Here is a 17,243-nt window from a genome sequence, read left to right as displayed (position 1 = left end):
CCCTCCCAACACCCGAGCCTAGTCTCTCACTAGGGAACACCTGCCCCCAGGTCCTTGTCAGGGGACACTCTTGAACCCCACCTTCCCTCTCAGGGATGAGGGTATGGGCTGAGGCATGGCTGTCATATCCAGGGGCACATGAGCTCTGAGTCATGGTAGGGGGAGAGCTGGGCCTCCTCCCAGGGGTCCTGGAGAAGGTGGGAGAGGGGAGGCAGGCCAGGCATGGGTTCCGGAATGCCTCCCGCCCCTGGGCCGGCAGCATGCCGACTCTGACAGGTGGCACCCAACAGCTGCGACAGGGAGCAAACACATCATCTGTCCATCCACCTGCCCGACACTGGACTGCCCCCAGCCCTTAAACACACACAGGCAGGCCCCAAGGAGACAGGGCATTCATTCCTAAAGGGCACAGAGCAAGGAGGGTTTTGGGAGGCCCAGCCCACAGGCCAGAGGGTAGAGAGAGTGGGTAACAGCCCCACACTGCACACTGAGTAGCTAGGGTCCGGGGTCACCAGGGACCCTATATGCATACGTGGGACAGTCAGGGGTCCAGCTGGGAATGACCAGTCCTAGGGACATGCCTGCTGTGTCCTGGCTGGTTTGCAGGTTGTGGGGCTTGTGTAGGCCCTGAACTGCCAATTGCACTTGGGGACACAGCGTCTGGCCCAAAAGTGGGAGGACAGACGCAACGTGCCACCAGGAGTGCATTCCAGGGAGAATGAACATGCAGGGCAGGCAAGGGCCAGACCTCTGGCAGGACATCGGGGAACATGCCCCCAGCAGTGCACATGCCAACACCACACCCACAGCTGTCCACTCTAGGACCACCCAGTGCCACCCTGGGACAGCTGGGCCTGCAAAAGCACACAGGAGACTTCCGGAGTTCCCTGGTACTTCCCCCCTACCTCTAACTGTCACCTCTGTGTTTGGCAAACCTTTCCTGAAAGACCACCAGAACTTCCAGGTCTGGCTGCGACCACTCTCCCTTCTATCTCCCACCACAAAAAACTCAGGGCCAAAACCTAGCCCTGCAACAGAGGTCCCTCTGCCATAGTGCCCTTCTCCACCCTGGCTGAGAAAGGAGCCCTCCGTCTACCCAGATGGCTTTAGCAACGCTGTCCAGCTTCCCTGAGCACATCCCAGGCTGCACCTGGCTCAGTTACCCACCCACCCACAGCTCTGGCCTCTCTGCCTGGGCTTTCCAGCCTTGTCCACTTCTCCCTCAGTCTTCCCTGTCCTTCTGTGCTGGGGAGTCTCCTGGATTCTGAGCTGAGGCAAAGGGCTATCAGGACCTCCAGACACCTCTTAGAGCCAGGGCTGAGCACCTAATACCATCACCATTGGGGCATCGTCTGCCCTCCCCACAGATGGGCCAGGGAACAGATTCACCCTTTCACCCTCAGGTCCCTGCAGATGGAGCCCTGTCCAGGGCCAAGGAGAGGCAGCTAGGGGTAGGCGGGTGGCCCCTGGCCCTGGAGGCCCCAGGCCCAGGCTGGCCCAGTTGGCTTCCCCTCCACTTATCACTGCATGGCCCTGGCCAACTGCTGCAGGCAGGCAGCTGACAGCCCGACCAGGTCAGCTGTCTGTCCAGCCTGAAACCAACAAAGGGCTCATTCTCCAGGCTGAGGGCAGGCGGGGGCACTGGGGTGGATTTCTGGGCTGTTCAGGCTGCTTGCCAAGACTGGCACGCGCCCTAGCTGCCCGGAGGCAGGGGACTGCCCAACTTAGCCCAAAAGGAAGGAAGAGAGTTCTCTGCTATGCTCACCCCAAGATGCAGCCCTCATGTCTCTGTGAAGTGAGGGTGTACTGACTGAGCTGATTCCTGGTCTCCAGACGGGGGCTGGGGGTAGAAGAACAGGACCATGGGTGGGAGGAAAGGCAGAGGACAGGGGCAGCAGCCAGCACACAGGGCTGGGGCCTCACAGGCATCCTCCTCCTCCTCCTGAGACGCAGCTGCCAAGCCTGTTCCCAGCCCCCCTGTTCAAGGAACGGGAGCCTCTGCCACCCTCTCTTGGAAGGATTCCCCCAGGGGCAGAGCTTATCTTCTCGCTCCTTCCCGATCAGTGCCAATGGCTAAGCCCTGACAGACACAAGCTCCTGGACCATTCGTTCCCCCTCATGGGCTGCCACAGGATTCCCTCCTCCTCTGGTTGGGGTAAGGTTCCAGGCCCCTTCCTGGGAACATTCTCAGAAAGACTAGGAAGAATTTGATACTGGAAAAGCAACTAGCAATTTCCTCTTGGCAGTAACTGGGTAATTAAAACATGATTTGAAAGAGACCCGATGGCTGTAAATGGGCCAGACACACCTGGCAGAAGTGTGTGGGGGGAGGATCCCAGGAATCTTATCTTTCCCGCCTCCTAATTCACAGACAGAGAAGAACAGGGACCAATCAACACAAGCAGTGGTCCTCCAAGATCCTCAGTCTCATCTGCCAACAGACAACCACCTCTAACTGGGTTAAGTGAAAAGGTCAAGGTTCCAAAAGTTGGGGAGGGCAGCCTGCTGGAAGCTGCCTGGAGATTGGCTCCTAAGGCTCAACCCTGCCATCGGGCGGAGGTGCAACGCTCTTCCAGAGAATCTGCAGCTGCTGTGGAGGCTGCACAAAGCTAGGCCAGGAGGCAGTGTAGGTGGCACGGCCTTCCATCACATGTCATTGTCTGGGACTGTCCTCAGCTGGGATGTGGCCAGGGTGCCCACCTGCAGCCCGAAATTTAGCACCTGGTGCAACCAAGGATGCTGTGGCAGGCAGCAGTGACTGGCCCAATGTCATCTCAAACTCAAAAGCCATTTGTTGCCCACCCTCCCATTTATGACGCCTGAGCTCCACAGAGCTGGGGCCCTTACAGACCGATATTACCCACCCTACCCCCACCTGCTGGGTCCCCAGCACAAGCAAGTAGACACAAGCCCTTTCCACTTTCTTGAAACCACCTCAATCCTCTGGTTCCATGCCTCCACCCAGGCCAGCACTCCAAAGTCTCAGAAGCCTGTGGGATATCTTCCTGTCCCCATGACGCTGACCACTGCAGGATCACCAGTGAATTGGCTGCCACATGTGGAATAAGAGTTGCCTGAGGCATCACCTGACACCTCTTTTTCCTCAGGCCCCCTCAGTTCCCAGCATGCACTAAGGCACCTTGAGTTTTGGCCATGCTGTTACCTCCCTCCAAACACCCTTCCCAGCAGACTCCCAATCCCCTGGACTGTTCCAGCCTCTGTACCCATCTCACTCTGCTGTCAGGGCTCCCACACTCTGACCCCCAAGAGGACAGGTCCTGGAGAGCAGGGTGGGAGGGTGGGGGGAGACTGCACATTGTGTGCAGTAACCTTGGGCCCTCATGAGGCTGCCCCCAGGCTTGCCCTGGACATGCTAAGGAATGAGCACAGGGAGGCCAATGCTAGCCAGCACCTGCAAGGGTCATACTTATCAAAGGTACCCAGGTGCCCCTGCCAGGGCTGAGGCCTGATTAGCCAGACCCCACAAAAAGGAGGGCCTGGAGTGCTGGGCCAGCTGCAGGACCCTCCATGCACATCTGTGGACAACTCCACTGGCCACCACCTGATGGGAAGCAGAAGCAATGCTCATGTGGCATGGGCTCTGGGACAAGGAGCTGGGATGGCATTAGACAGACCCGTAGGACGAATGAGAGGTCCCTGTGCCCTTCTGGCTCAGTGCACTGTGGCCAGCTGCACCAGGGGAGCCACAAACAGAAGGTCACACGCACGCATCCACAGGGCACACAGATATTTGGACACAGGGCACAATGCGATGCCACCCAAAGGTTCTAGTGACTACTGTCCTTGGTGGGCAGGGGCAGGACACCTGTGGGGCCCACAGGCACAACAGCTAAGACAAGGAAGCTGGCAGCCAGGACCGCTCCTCTCCCTGCCAACAATCCCCAGGGGAATGACCACCACCAGGACCAGTCACTTGGCATGAGCATGAGTGCCTGCTGACCAACCACCCTACCAGGCTCTGCCACACATCCCCCACCCCACCCCCCCACCTAGTCTTGGAAAACACCTGGAGGTTCAGGATGTAAAAACCACAGCAGATCCAGCAGCCCAACTCCCAGGGAGAAGCCTGACAGAAACACGGCTCTGCGGTCATGGAAGCCGGGCACAGACACTGGTGAAGCAGCACTGCTGTCAGACCCACGAGGAACACACCACCACACCCCAAAGTAGAACATCATGCACACACGTGCGGAGCACAAGCCACCACCATAACACAGAACCACTCTGGCTATCCACACAGCAAGGTCCAGTCTCACAAATAGCGCTGGGGCCTGGTCCTGCCCAACATCTTTCTTGGGGCATCTACTGGCAGGAGTCCAGGACCTGTTTTCTCCCCACCCAGTGCAGGTATTGGGCTGACTACGAAAGACTCAAACCAGGAGCTACCTTGGGAACTCCTACAAGGCCAAGAAGGCCCCCAAAGGCCACAGGAGGGGTGGGGGTGGGAGGGGCTATATGCAGGGCTGGGGCTCTGGGGGCATGTCAGCCCAGGAGGGTGGGCTGCCTATGTGGGGGTAGCAGGTGGCAGGCAGGGCCTCTAGGGAAAAGGAGGGGAGTTAGGGGGCACCCCCAGTAAGCCTTGACCAGCTGAAGTTGGCAGGTATTAAGTTAATCAGCTACAATTTTATACAACATTTGGAAGAGTCTATCCCGGGAGCCAACCACATCCCTGGAGCTCTTCAGTCACTTCTTAAAATCCAGGAAGGCCCTGGCCAGATGGATGAGTTGGCTGGAGCATCATCCCATGCACCAAAAGGTTGCTAATTTGATTCCCAGGGCACATACCTAGTTGTGGGTTTGATCCCCAGTTGGGGCATGCACGGGAGGCAACCAATCGATGTTTCTCTTTCCCTCTCCCTTCCTCTCTCTAAAATCAATAAAAACATATCCTTAGGTGAGGATTAAAATTTTAAAAAGAGCCCAAGAAGGACCAGGGCTGGGGAAGGCAGGGGTGTGTCCAGTATAGAAGGTACTGCCCTTGGGTCAGCAATGGGTGGGGACCCCAGACCCCAGCATGAGGTGAGAACAGAGGGCAGGAAGGCAGTACCCATTGCACTCACACAGTAGGGCCAGGCCTGGGGTCCCACCTCCAGGGCAGGAAGGGCCCAGCCCTCACTAAGGCCTAGAGGAGAGGCAGCTGGATAGCTGGGCAGCTGAGCCGGAAGGTGGCACAGCACTGAGCCGGGCTAAACAGAGAGCACCCTATGGCCCTTCCTGCCTGGGCCCTAGCCCTCAGACCATAGCCACCCCCATGGGTAGGATGAGGTGGGAGAGTGAATTCTGCTGATGCTTGCTGGTCCCTAGTCCAGGAGGCATGTGCCAGGGAGCAGGCATCCTTCGCAGTGGGTCAAGGCTAGAGGCTTAGCTTGGGAACCTAGGGGAGGTCACAGAGCTAGGGTGGGCAGAGTGGGACTGGAACCCGAGCTGAGGAGCAAAGGGGGGCACCCTTTCCCCCTAGCCCCACCCTGCTCCTATCCTCTACCTGTAGACATGCCCTGGGGTGGGATTTGAGCCAGTTTCTAGGAGGGGGAGGCAGACAGAAGAAGTCTGGGCCACAGGAGCTGGAGCTCGGCCTGGTCCTAAGCTGATGTCCTGGGCTGTGGAAAGAAAGAGCCCTGCAGGCTGGCAGCTCGAGGCAGAAGCAGGCGGGAGGGGGGTGCGGATGGGGTGTCCCTGGGAGAGGGGCCGCCTTAGGCTTACTCAGAGCGGGAGCGGGAGCGGGTCACTGAAGTCGGGGCCCCCATTTCCTGTCCTCCAGGGACCCACACAAAAGGTAGAGAGGCTGAAGTCACAGCTAGGACCCTGGAGCCAGTAACCCTGGATGCCCGCAACTTCCACCTACATGCCTCAGTTTCCTCATCTGTCAATCGGATGACAGGGTTGCTGTGAGGACTCTGAGACGCCAGCACACGAGCACTCACTACATGTCCCAAGTGGGAGCGGGAGCACACCAGGCTCTTGGCCTGCCTGCACATCCTCTCTCCTTCCTCAGGCTGCACTCAGTAAACCATGGCTCAGAGAAGCTGAACTGGCCAGCTCCTGGTCACACAGCTGGTGAGGGGGAGAGCTGAGAGCACACCACGCTCAGGCATTTGTTCGAGACTGGGGTGTGAACAGCAATACAACAGCCTACTGAGCCACCCTCTACTGGGGGAGGTACATTTGGATGGAAGGGGTACAGAGAGCAAATCTAGGGGTGAGGCAGGGGCACACTTCTGAGAGCCTCAAAACCAATGCAATAGGATTCCCAACTTGCAGACTGCCACCACTGGGCGGACAGCCTGGACATGACTGACCCCACATACAGAAAGGGCACTGTTCATTCATGCGTAGTGTGTGGTGCCCAGCTGTTGAGTCCAGGGGTGAAAAGAGCTGGTACCCATGGGGTCTGTAAAACAGGTACTGGGGGGGGGGGGGGGGGCACGAGGAAAGGAAGAAGGGTGGCTATGGCTTCCCAATGCCCAATTAAGCCCCTTCTCATTAATGGTCCCAAGTCCAGCGCCACAGTCCACATGCTGGGTCTCAGTTTCTCCTCTGTGGGAGTGGTCAGAGAGGTAGGAGAGCAGGACTAACTGGACTCAAAAGCTCCCACCCAGATCCCACCCAGAAGAGGCCCTGGGGCACAGAGAGTGAGGGGTGTGTGTATGGGGGGGTGGCGGGCAGAATAGGGTTGGACTAACCTGTTCTCCCAGACTTGCAGGGTGGTCTGTGGGCACATACAGCACCCCAGCCAGCTGCCTGCCAGCCATCAGCCATCAAAAGACTGGGAGAGGCATTCCCAGCCCCGGGGAGCCTGCCCTCCTGCTGGGACACCATGTGGAATGTCTCCAAGGGGCTCCCCCAGCACTTCCCATGCAAACACCTCAGGGGGAGGTCCTCTGGCCCCTTCCAGGCACAACCTGTGCAACACACCCCACAGAGGCTCTGATGGCCCTCTCCCCTGCTCCCCCAGCCCTGTGTGTCCTCCCTGGGGCAGGAAGGAGTGAATGCTGAGTGGGGGCCTTACCACAGGGAAGGGAAAAGGCCCCACTCAGGCCATAGGCTGTACCCTCAACATTAGGGCACAGGGGCTTACACGGAAGGTGGCAGGGTCTGCACTGGCCTTCCTCCGTCCCCACTAGCTAGTTGGGCAGGCACTCAGCCTCACAGTCACTGTGAGCAGAAACCCACAGCACCCAGGGTGGTCTTCGGTCAGCAGCCCAAAGCTGGGGTGGGGGGTGTCCCTTCTCAGAAGTCACAGTCTGTGAGGAGTGGAACATGATTCCTACCATGCAGACATGGGAGACCTCTCCTACATACCCCACATGGGAGCTGAGAGCACAGGCTAGCCCAGCCCCCACCCATGGTGCACAGCAGGGAGCTGTGTCAGCACGAGGCCACAGGACAGCTATTATTTCATTCGCCAGACTCCACCCCTGCACGGACCCTCTGGGCTCCCAGGCACCCCCATCCTACAGACGCCCTGGGAACTTCCTCCACAGCAGGCCAGCCCTCCCCTGGTCCCACCAAGTCAGCCTGATCCACAAGGTGGTTCACTCCACCTGCCCGTCCAGGAAGCCCTCCCAGCCCAGTTCCATAACAGCTCCGCTCAGCCCAACACTTGCTGGTAAGAAGGAAACCTGGAAATACCAGACAGGCCCTGCCCCACAGTACCCCATTCTCACCCTGAGAAGTCCAGGGGATGGTCCTGGAGCTGGTCCCTGTCACTCTGCAGTGAGTCACCACACTCCACTCACCCAGCCAATGGCGGGTGGGGGTGAGGGGCACTACCGTTGCCCTGCCCTTGGCTTTGCTGCCTCCTCAAAGGGTGGGGGGTGGGCGGGCCTCCCACACAGCAGAGGGTGACCTTAGCAGACACTGGATCTCCAGGAGGGGAGGGGGCAGGCACACCTTCCTGTACCACCCATACACATAGACCTCCCAAGTCACCGTGTGTCTTCAGCAAGCAGAGACAGCATCTCCAGGCCCCAGGAGGATGGTGGGATGGCCAGCCCTCTCACAAACCCTGACCATCCAGCCAAAGCCTTTACAGTATCAAATGCAACACTGACCCACAGGAGGACCAAGGGAAGGCAGGTAGGGGCCCAGTGAGGCACCTTGGCCCACGCTTACCCCTTGTCTGAGTCCCCATGGTCATTGAGCCTAACACAGGGGCGGCACCCCACCTCTTTATACATTGGATCTGGCCTCCAGGTCACGGAGCAATGCTGTCTCCTACCCCCAGCTCCATCCACCCCATTACCCTGCCCCCACCTCCACTCCCAGGCCTGACCTTTCGAATGCGGCCACTTCGAGTGCCAGTGAATACCACAGTGTGGCCTCGGTAGTCATAGGCAGCCACGGCGGTCAGGCCATCCTCCTTGTCCACAAACAGGGGCATGCCCTCTATAGTAACTGTGCCTCCCAGTGGCTGGTTGAAGTCCTGCCCGCAGAAGTCATCGTCGATCTGCAGGGGCTGTGGGAGAAGAGAGGTGAGACTTTAGGCTGCCCAGCCTGCCTCAAACACCTTCTCCCTGAGAGTGGGGCCTCGAAGCCAGGACCAGCCAGCTCTACTAACTGAAGGGACTCACAGAGGGTCCTCATAGGCAAGCACACGGCCATACAGAAGGGATATGGCCCAGGGTACCGCCCACGCAGATCTGAGAGTGGGAACCAATTTGACAGATGGAGAACCAAGGTTCCTTGAGGCCCAGCAGGCCCAGGGCTGGACCCATTTCTCACATGCACACTACACACAGGCCCCATACCCATTCTGGATTAGGAGGCATGAAGGAGGAGGCAGCTGGGGGAAGGTCAAGGAACAGCCAACCAGGGCCTGGGCCTACTGCTCCAGTGACAGCCACACAGAGGCAGCGGACAGCCCTGGAGGGGGCTATGGACCGCAAACTGTCTTGTAGGGTTTTAATCAAGAGAGGAGACAAGGATCAACCCAAAAGGAAAGGGAAGGGTCCAGCTGAGGAGGTGATGAGTGTGAAATTACAGAGAAGACCAGAGCACAGGGAATGTGCAGGCTGATCCAAGGCAAGAGGGAGGAGGGCAGAATGAAAGAGGCAGGTTCTAGGTGGGCAAAAGGGGAGAGCTGGTCCCCTGGGTAGCAGGCGCAGAGTTTGAGGTTTGCAGGGGGAGAGGACCACCAGGGCTGGGAGCCAGGAGGGGACGGGCAGGAGGAGAGGCAAGGTCAGGGCTGGGCTGGGGTCCTGGAGGGGATGTGAGGAGAAAGTGGGAACAATGCCCAGAAAAGGGGCAGACCTGGCCACGGGCACAAGGAATGAAAATCATAGTGTGACCTCAGCAGGCACTGCCCCTCCAAGCCTCAGTTTCTCCATCTGTACAATGGAGATAGAATGCCTTCCTTGAAAGGCCAAGAGGAGAATGAATGGTGCATCTGTCTAGTGTACCCGGAGCCTTGATGTGGAGGCTGGCCCTGTCATGAGGCCCCCACTGCACTGGACATGAGAAGGGGACCCTCACCATCCCACCTGCCCCAGAGACAAACAAGTGTCATTCCCATTATAGATACGGGAAAACTGAGGCCAGAGTGGGGTTGGGCTTTCTCTGGGCAACCCAGCAAATCCCGGGCAGCAGAAGCAGTGGGGCTGAGGCCTGGCTCTGGAAGTCCCCAACCTGGGTGAATTCCCGGCTCTTTCACTTGCGACCCTGAACAAGTTCCCCTCTAAGCCTGGTGTCTTCCTCTGGAAAAAAGTTGTTGCTACCACCTGGGCACACGAGATGCTCCCCAAAAAGCAGCTGGTCCCAGGCCGGCCCCATCCGGGCCTAGAGACAGGAGATATGGCTGCCAGCTACTGAGCTCTCAGTATCCATGTGCGCAGGCAGCATCAATGTCAGTGCTGGTGTCATCAGATCCCACATGGCCTGGCACCCAGTACAAGAGTGAGCACAGCTCTTAACAGGGGACTGTGGGGGGAGATGCTGTCTGGTGCCTCATCTCCTCAGAGATCTCAGAGCCTCAGAGATCTCATCTGAAAAATAGAGACTAGAAGGGGCCAGCAAGCACCTAGAACAATGCCAGGCACGTGGTCAGTACTCTGTCCAACAGGGACTTGTTCCTCCCACCCACACCTCCTAAAGGAAGAGGACAGCCTAGAGCTGCAAGCGAGCTCTGAGGCCAACCACTACCCTCTGGGAAACAATGGGCAAGCGGCAGCACCTGGCACAGGGCAAGTGGCACATTGTTATTCAGAGGAGAATGGGGTCACACAGAGCCACGGCTGCCCAGTTTGTGAGGCTGGCAGGGCGGGAGCAGCCACCATAAGGAGACAGAGTGCCCACTCACCGAGTTGATGCAGCCCAGCTCCTTGTTGAGCAGCCAGGGCAGAGAGAGCTTGCCCTCGCCACGGTAGCAGGACTGGATGCGCTCCTTGATCTTCTCCTTGATGGCCCTGAGCGTGAACAGGCACAGCACCGATTCCTTGGGCGGCTTCACACGGTTCTTCTGGCCCTGAGCAAACACGGTGAACAGCACATCCTCATTGTCAGCCAGGCCTAGCTGGCGGGCCAGGGCGCTGCCAGGCCGGCTCAGGTACGCATCCTGCACCAGGCGGTACTCCACCCCCGCCTGCTCGCAGCCGATGGGGAACTCGACATATGAGTAGAATTTGGGGTCATCCACACACAGCCGCACAATCTTGGAAGTGAAGAAGTGCTCGCCGGCAGCATCGGGCGAGGTCAGCTGTGTGTCCAGTTGCAGAGTGAGGTAGTACACAAACTGCTCACTACGGAAGCTGTACACATAGTAGATGTCGAAGGCTGGAAACTTGGACAGTGTGTCTGAAGGGATCTTGAGCTGCGACGACACGAACTCATCCTGGTACACAAAGCTGAACATGTCCGCGTCCTCCTCGTTGGCCATGAGCCGGCGGCTGGACAGTGTAGGGAAGTACTCAGACTTGCCATCGATGGGCGTGCCCACAAAGAGCTTGGCCTGGGCCTGGCCCGGCGGCCCGGCAATGAGCACACCTGCCATGCTGCCCGCCTCACGCACGCTCGACAGGTAGTGCTCCTTGCGGTGGTGCGGTTCACCCAGCTTGAAGAGGTCGTCCAGCCGCAGGAACTGGCAGATGCCCTGGGAGGCGCTGCCACAGGCTAGCAGGCGGTTAGCAGCATAGTCCAAAAGCAGCAGCTTGTTGACATTGTTGGTGCTGCCCAGGCCGTGTGGGCATGACTGCACACTGGGCGGTGGGTAGCACTTCTCGTTGTCCTCCACAGGGCCTGTCTCGTGGGTCCGCAGCAGCGTCAGGTTCCCCGACAGCTTGTAGATACGGTTCACCGCACCCACATATACCTCGCCGGTCTGCTCGTGGACCACCAGGTGGGTGAGGCCCCAGTCGCTGGCTGAGAAGGTGCGGAAGACAGGCTGACGACCCCCGCCAGCCCTCGTGGCACCCACCACTGCCCGAATGACCCCCAGCAGCAGCAAGAGCATCAGGAGCACCCGCGGGCTCAGACGTAGCAGTGGCATGGCAGGCCTGGGCCTCAGGCCTCGGTGCTCAGGTCCTGCAGGGATGTGCATCACGGGGCCAGGAGCCTCAGCCCTGCAGGGAGAACAATGAAAGAAGGTGTGAGCATGGGCAAGACCTCACTCCTAGAGGGCAGACACACCCACATACCCGCTGAGCTCTCTGGTGTGCCTGTCTAGGCTGCGGCATCCCATCCTCCACCTCCACAGGCACGATCTAACCCTGGAGAAGCCAGAGGTGCAGAGAGGACACCTCCCTGGCCTAAAACCCTGCAAATGCAAGGGGTGCACCAGGAGTCATCAAGACCAAGCCTGTGACCCCATGTAGCACAGGACTCCTATCTGGCTACCAGACATGCATCATGAATGCCTAGGCCTACCACTGCCAGCCAGGTGGAAGACAGTAATGGACCCAGGAACAAGGAGGCAGGTGAGAAGGGCTTGGGGGTCTAGACTGGGAGTCATCACCTCCTGACTCAGAACCTCCCCATATCCTAGGGGCAAGTCCCCCAAGCTCCAAGCTCCCAGGGTGGGTGACAGCCTCTACTCAAGGCTCTGGGAACAAGTGCTCCCTTGCAGGCCCTGGATAATCCTACTTGCAGGCACTACCCCCGCAGCAGACAAAGACATATGGGCAGCAATTCTCAGTGAGGGCAGAAGGCAATCTGGGTCACCTTGGCCCTGGGGGCAGCCCCTTGCTGACCTCAAGCCCCTGTATTCTGAAGACTGATCCAGAAACCAAGCTGTGTGCATGTCTCATCTATCATCCGCATCCCCAGCCAACAGGTGCCCCCACCTAACCCGTCCCAGGTGACCTAGTGAACTGCCTCTGAGTCCCCTTCAAAACCCTTAACCCAACTCCAAGGAAAGAGAAACTCCTTCAAAGATAAGAGAGAACAGAGGCTCCCTGAACCTTACCTCTCAACAGTGGCTCTCTCTCCCCAACCTCCCCACCCAGAGCCCAATCGGACAGCCCCCAGGCTCACCTCCACCCGCCTCTCCTCCACTACCTCATCATGCTCCCAGCACCACTCACTCTCATAACAGGCCCAAGCACGCCCAGGATCCTCACCCTCCAACCCCAAGTCACACTCACCCTCTAAATCTCCCCTAATCTGCCCACCCCTCTCCCACCGGGATGACCACAGCACACTTGGCACCCTCTGCTCATGTCCACCTACAGCCCAGTCTCCACTCAGTAGCCCAGGCCACTTTTCTGAACCACATTTAAGGTCACCAGCCCCCCTCCCCAATTCTGCTATGGCCCCCTCTTACTCTGGAAAAGTCTCATCTCCCCCCCAGCCCAGAAGCTGACAGTCAGGTACTAGTTTAAATCCAGACTCTGTTGCTGTAGCCATGCAGCCCCATTTCTCCATTTGTAAAATGGGAATGACAACAGTTTCTTTCTCATGGGTAAAAGGGAGAAGGTCAGGGCACTCCCACAAGGTGCCACCAGCAGGAGTATCCTCTCCATGCCAGCAAGGGCCCTACCCTGGCTTTGCCAGATGTACTGGGGCCTCTCACCCAACTCCTGGCTGGAGAATGACCGCAGAGATGCTGAGCATCAACTGCAGGCAGGTGCTGGCGAGAGCTGCACACATCCTTTGCTCCCAGAGAATGCCTCTAATATAGCCTGACACCTCATGTTACAGATTGGGAAGCTGAGGCCCAAAGGACCCTCTGCCAAGACCAGGTTGGGAGCTGGCAGCTGACTGCCAGACAAGGCCCAGAGGCCTCTAGGCCTCCATGTCTGCCTTCCCCTGGGCCCTTGGACTTGCTGTCCCCTCCCCTGCTCCCACACTCCGGCTCCGGCTCAGCTGCCTCCCCTAACCTGCTAGCTAAAGGTAGCAGCTGCTCCCTCACAACCAGTCACCGAGTTTGAACTTGCAGCATAAAACTTGCTAATGGCTTTGTTACTTCTTCCCAGACTCTCTCCCACTAGAATGACAGTTCCCTGTGAACAGGGCCTAGCTCTGTGATTTGCCAGGGTATCCCCAAAGCTGACCCCAGGAGCCAATACTTGTGAATGAATGAATAAATAAATGAGTGGGTCCTGGACAGAGCAGGACCTGCTCCCTCACCTTGTCCTCCCTCTCCTCATACCCTCTGCCCAGTGATGCCCACACTCACTGCTCAGGTAGGGAAACTGAGGCTCAGAAAGTGAGGGGCATTAGCCAGGATCCCACCAGCAAGAAAACCAGGTTGTGCTGCCTTGCAGGATCCTCCCCGCAGGATGTCAGCTGCCTTTGCTTGAGGATCTCTGCCCAGACATAGCCCCAAGAACTACAGTCACCAGGGACCTCTGCTGGCAGCCAGGAGAGGAGTCCCCAGCCCTCTACACCCTGCCCCCAGCACAGAAGCCCAAGGCAGACCAGAGAAAAGGCTTCTCACAGTGGCAGCAAGGCCTGGGCTGAAAGCTGAGTACATGTGAACTCCAAAGAAAACATGAATCACTCACCGTTTATCAGTTCAAAGCAGACCTGCAATTACCAGGGGCTGGGCTCTCCCCTCCTCTGGGATAATTATACACATCTTAATGCAATTACGGGCCCTACTTTTTATATTAAACAGGAGAGACCCAGCTGAAGAAGCCACCATCCAAACCCTGGGTCCACACCCCATGGGCTCATCCCCCCCTCTTCTTCTCCCACAACAGAGACCGCCCAGAAGAACAGAGAAGGGACAGGCCAATGGGATGGGGCTGCCAGCCAGGAAAAGGGGGATCCAGGGCTGGGCCCCTCATCCCCGCCACCTCATAAGGGCCAGCAAAGATGTCTGGGTCACTTCTCCTATCTTAGAGATAGGGTGCCCAGGGCTCAGATAGACCAAGGTCACCCAGCTAGTCCAGGCAGGACAGGGCCTGATTCCCACGCTCCTACAGAGATCTGGACAGCCAGCAGACTTGCTGGGACTCCCACATACCTCTGGTCTGCCCAGGAAGAAAGGCTTTCATTCTGAAGCTGCTGGGTGCTGGGAAGGACCGCGCTAGGCTAGGGGAAGGGAGCACCACACATGCTGTGCCCTGCTGCTGGGAGGGAGCAGCACCAGCCACTGTGGTCTAGGGAAGCTCCCCAGGGAGCCTATTCACCAGTTCTAGAAGGACCAGGCCCAGTGGGAGCTGGTGGGGGAGGGGGTGTCCTGGGTGTCGGGCAGCAAGAGCAAAGGCCTGTGGTGGAACCTCCTGGAGGGGGCAGTGAGAATGACTGCAGCTTCCTGGGGCCCAGTCAGAGTCAGACGGGAGGAGGAAGCTGAACTGGTATAGGGTGTGCCAACTGGGGGTGAGCAAGGGAGAGAGAGGCCAGGACAGAAGCAGACAGGCCTGCACAGCATGCTCCACTCCTGGGCAGGATAGGCCCAGCTATGCAACAGAGAGCAATGTCCCTGTCCCTCTCCCAGTGGCCCCCCACCACTCTTCCTCACCCTGAGAAACAAAGACCCTCACTCACTCAGAGCCTTCTTCACAGAGGGAGAGCCCCAGCCCCACGTCCCCGGCTTTGGGTCCTGCTGGGGCTTGGACCGTGTGGAGCAGGGAGGGGGACTGAGAAGATATGGCCATCCTACCCAGTGGTTCACCATATCAACCAGGGCAAAGAGCTGCCTGCCACCCCACCTCCCCAAACAGGGACCTCGGGAGGTGGTCCCGAGATGCCCTGCTCTCCCACCAGACCAGCCCTCAGGAACCAAGACCTACAGAGATCTGGACAGGGCACTGGAGTCCTGCTTCTCAGAAAAGTGCCCACCACTTGGCCTTCCCTGGAGGTGGTACCCTCTCCTCCTGGCAGACCCACTCACCGAGGCAATGACCTCGGGGCCACAGGAGGCCTGAAAAGGGTTATCTGCTTTGTCCACGGCATCTCACTTGTCCCCCACTCCCAAGCACACACCTCAACACATAGGGGCTTGTGAAACCTCTGTCCATGCCGTCACCTGCCTGAAATGCCCTTGCTGGGCCTATCGGTGCCACCCTCCCAGGCTGACTTGCAGCCTGGCCCTGAAGCAGAATGGTCTGCCTCTAGCCTTGGGATCTGGTGCTGCTCCTCAAGGGTTGGGCAGGGTCTTGGCTGCCTGGTGCACACCTGGTCTCTCCTGTCCAGCCCAAAACCAACAGGGAGCCCGGGGTACTGAGGGTGCTCCACAGGGGCGAGGAGCAAAGGCTGAGCCCAACCCCCTTTTCCTGCGGAGACCCAGAAAACCGGCCCCAGCGGAGAAGAAGGTGCCCGAGCTCAGGCTCAGGGAGCAAAGGCATTGTCCATATCACCCCCAACACACACACCCCTTCCTTTCAAGGGGCGTGGCCCCAGCACCCCACAAAAGAGGAATGGCAGCTCCGGGCTCTAAGCCGTCACTGGAGCCCCTCTCACCCCCCTTCCCCGACTGCACTCTGGATCTCACAGCAGGCAGGGGACTCCCTGGAGCCCCGCTCCCCTTCCCAGAGGCAGCCCGCGATCAGCCACGCTGCCCTGGCCACGGCGCACACCAGGCCCGGACCCTTCAGGAAGCAATCGGCAGCCTCCGAGGGAAGCAGGCTGACCCTGGAGAGGCCCGGAGAGGGGGAGTCCTAGGAGGCCGAGCGAGCGGGGCGACCGTCCCCTCCCAGCCTGGGTGAGCGGCCCTGCGGGCCTTGGGCGGACATAGCACCCACCTCCCGGCGCCCCAGGCCAGAGAGAGCAACGGGGGGGAGGGGGGTCGTGGGGTCCGGAGGGAGCGGTTCCAGCTCCCACCCCGGGGCCCTGAGGGCCAACTGGGGGCGCAGCCCCGCACGCCCTCCTCCGGCTCCCGCGGCCCTGCCGGGGCCGGCCTAGCCCAGCCCGGCCCTGCCGGCGGCCCGAGGTCCGACCGCGGTCCAGCCCCGGGCGCGGCCTGGGCACCCACAAGCGCCCTCCCCGCGGGGCCGCCGCAAACTTTCTTTCCTGCCTTGGAGGAGAGGGCAGCGGCGGCCCCAGCCTCGGCGCCCGCACCGAGCGCTGCCTCCCGAAGCTCCGCGGGCCGGGCCCGGCCGGGGGAGAGGCCAATGGCGCGAGGCCTTGGGCCGGGTCCGACTCCGGGCCAGCGGGGACACGACGAGCTAAGCGCCGGCGCCGCGGCCGCGCCCGGACACACGCGGGAGACGGGCCGCAGCCGCAGGGACACGCGGACACGCGCGCCGCAGTTCCCCACGCACACCCCCTGCCCGCCCGGTCGCACGCCGCTGCCCAGCGGAGGCCGCCGCCGCGGGCCCGAGGGCGTCTCCCACCCGGGGAGCCCTCGCGGAGACCCCGCGCCCCCGCGCCGCGCCGGGGGGAAAGTTGCGCCCCTACTCACCCGCTGCCCCGGGGCACGCCCCGCCACCGGCCATCGCCGCGCCCCGCCGCCCGCGCCGCCGCCGCCCGCCCAGCCGCGGGGCCGCCCCAGCCGCGCAGGCCGCCCAGCCCCAGGCCGCCGCCGCACCCCGGCTCCGTTGCGTGGCCGCGTCGCCGCTGCCCAGCATGAATGGGGCGCCGAGCGCCGCGCGGCTGCAGCCCAGCCTCGATCTCGCCGCCCGCGGAGCGCCACGCGATGCGCCTGCGCGGCCCGAGGCCGGGACCGGGCTGGCGGGGGCGGGGCCGGCATGGGGGCGGGGCCAGCCGCGGCCTCCAGGGGGCGCTCTGCCCCGCGCCGCGCGCTCTCCTGGGCCCACTGCGCGCTTTCCCAGCGCGATGCAGCTGCTGGCCTTAAATGGCTCCATGCGGGGATAGCGCAGGACGTCCCGGGTAGCTCCCGGGTCTGG

The 17,243-nt window shown here is 60.3% G+C and overlaps 1 protein-coding gene across 3 annotated transcripts in view; it reads right to left on the bottom strand.

The window, feature by feature from the left end:
- PLXNA1 (plexin A1) overlaps positions 1–17,027 on the bottom strand; it is a 53,147-nt gene extending 36,120 nt beyond the window's left edge. Inside the window, exons 1-3 of one of the 3 annotated variants that reach the window (XM_059706766.1) lie at positions 16,925–17,027; positions 10,316–11,573; positions 8,294–8,476 (exon numbers count right to left, since the gene is read on the bottom strand). In XM_059706766.1, coding sequence (XP_059562749.1) covers positions 8,294–8,476; positions 10,316–11,551 — 1,419 coding nt within the window. In that variant the 5' untranslated portion in view covers positions 11,552–11,573; positions 16,925–17,027. Of the gene's footprint in view, positions 1–8,293; positions 8,477–10,315; positions 11,574–13,955; positions 14,049–16,798 lie in introns of those variants that run through there. The other 2 variants (XM_059706764.1, XM_059706765.1) reach the window with 2 other exon arrangements.
- Positions 17,028–17,243: the final 216 nt, after the last annotated feature.

Source organism: Myotis daubentonii, chromosome 8, assembly GCF_963259705.1.
Source record: "Myotis daubentonii chromosome 8, mMyoDau2.1, whole genome shotgun sequence".
Classification (NCBI taxonomy): domain Eukaryota; kingdom Metazoa; phylum Chordata; class Mammalia; order Chiroptera; family Vespertilionidae; genus Myotis; species Myotis daubentonii.
This window is presented reverse-complemented; position numbering and strand designations above follow the sequence as displayed.